Genomic DNA, 911 nt, shown 5'->3' with positions numbered 1-911 from the left:
AACAAGCTGTCACTGAACGCCCGCCTTATGCCGCAGCTGGAGTAAACAAGTAAACAATGCCGAGGTGCGGGCGGGCGAGGCAGCGAGGTACGCCCCTGTTCGGGATGGCGGGCGGGGGGCACACGGTAGCGTCACCCGCCAATGCTTATGTCCGTGAGGTGGCTTATGGTGTGGAATGCAGGTGCACAATCTCGGGGTCTCAAGTCGAAACCACAAAGGCAGCTATTTTCTCTCCTTTGCGTGTGTGAGGTTGTAGTAATATGTATTCTAGTGGAAAGTCAATCGGTAACGAAACATACGTCACTCATGCTTTTCGTTGGTTCTTTTTCTAAGCTGGATATTATTCATCAAATGTTAGCTATTTTTCTATTTTCTTATCTTATTTCTATGCGTTATATGTATGTATTTGTATGTTAAACCCATCTGTGTACTATTGCCTACATACCATTATCTGTTTATCAGATCTACAATATACAGATAGTCTATCGCATGTTATTATTCTGTATCTGTTTATCTAACTGTGTATCTATTTACCTATCTACCTATGTATCTATTTTTCAGTATACTTCATTATACAATATATTCTATGCGTGTATATGTATATTATTATGTATTTTAGGACCGAACCACCGCAAGAGCTAATTTCTCACTCTCCTTCTGTCCAGAGGGCGGCCGTTTGGAGAAGGAGTTGGAGTACGTGGAGAAGAGCCTGGGCGAGGGCGCAGGCACTACCAAGCAGATCCTCATCCTCACGCCCAAGGACCAGGGCGCCAACATCCTGCATCCCCGGGCACTCCTCGCCCACGCGGCCGTGCTCCGTGCGGCGACCTCCGTCAAGATAGAAATGTTCGACATGTGAGTGCAAATGTTCGTGTGCGTTGCGTCGCTTAGGCCTAGTTGTTTTGATTGGC

At 46.5% G+C, this 911-nt stretch overlaps 1 protein-coding gene across 1 annotated transcript in view; it reads left to right on the top strand.

Moving 5' to 3' along the window:
- LOC119587126 (protein patched-like) overlaps positions 1–911 on the top strand; it is a gene marked incomplete at its 3' end in the record, with an annotated part of 106,921 nt that overhangs the window by 44,388 nt on the left and 61,622 nt on the right. The window contains 1 exon segment of the mRNA XM_037935877.1: positions 666–855. Within this exon segment, the coding sequence (XP_037791805.1) occupies positions 666–855 (190 nt within the window).

Source organism: Penaeus monodon, chromosome 22, assembly GCF_015228065.2.
Source record: "Penaeus monodon isolate SGIC_2016 chromosome 22, NSTDA_Pmon_1, whole genome shotgun sequence".
Taxonomy (NCBI): domain Eukaryota; kingdom Metazoa; phylum Arthropoda; class Malacostraca; order Decapoda; family Penaeidae; genus Penaeus; species Penaeus monodon.
This window is presented reverse-complemented; position numbering and strand designations above follow the sequence as displayed.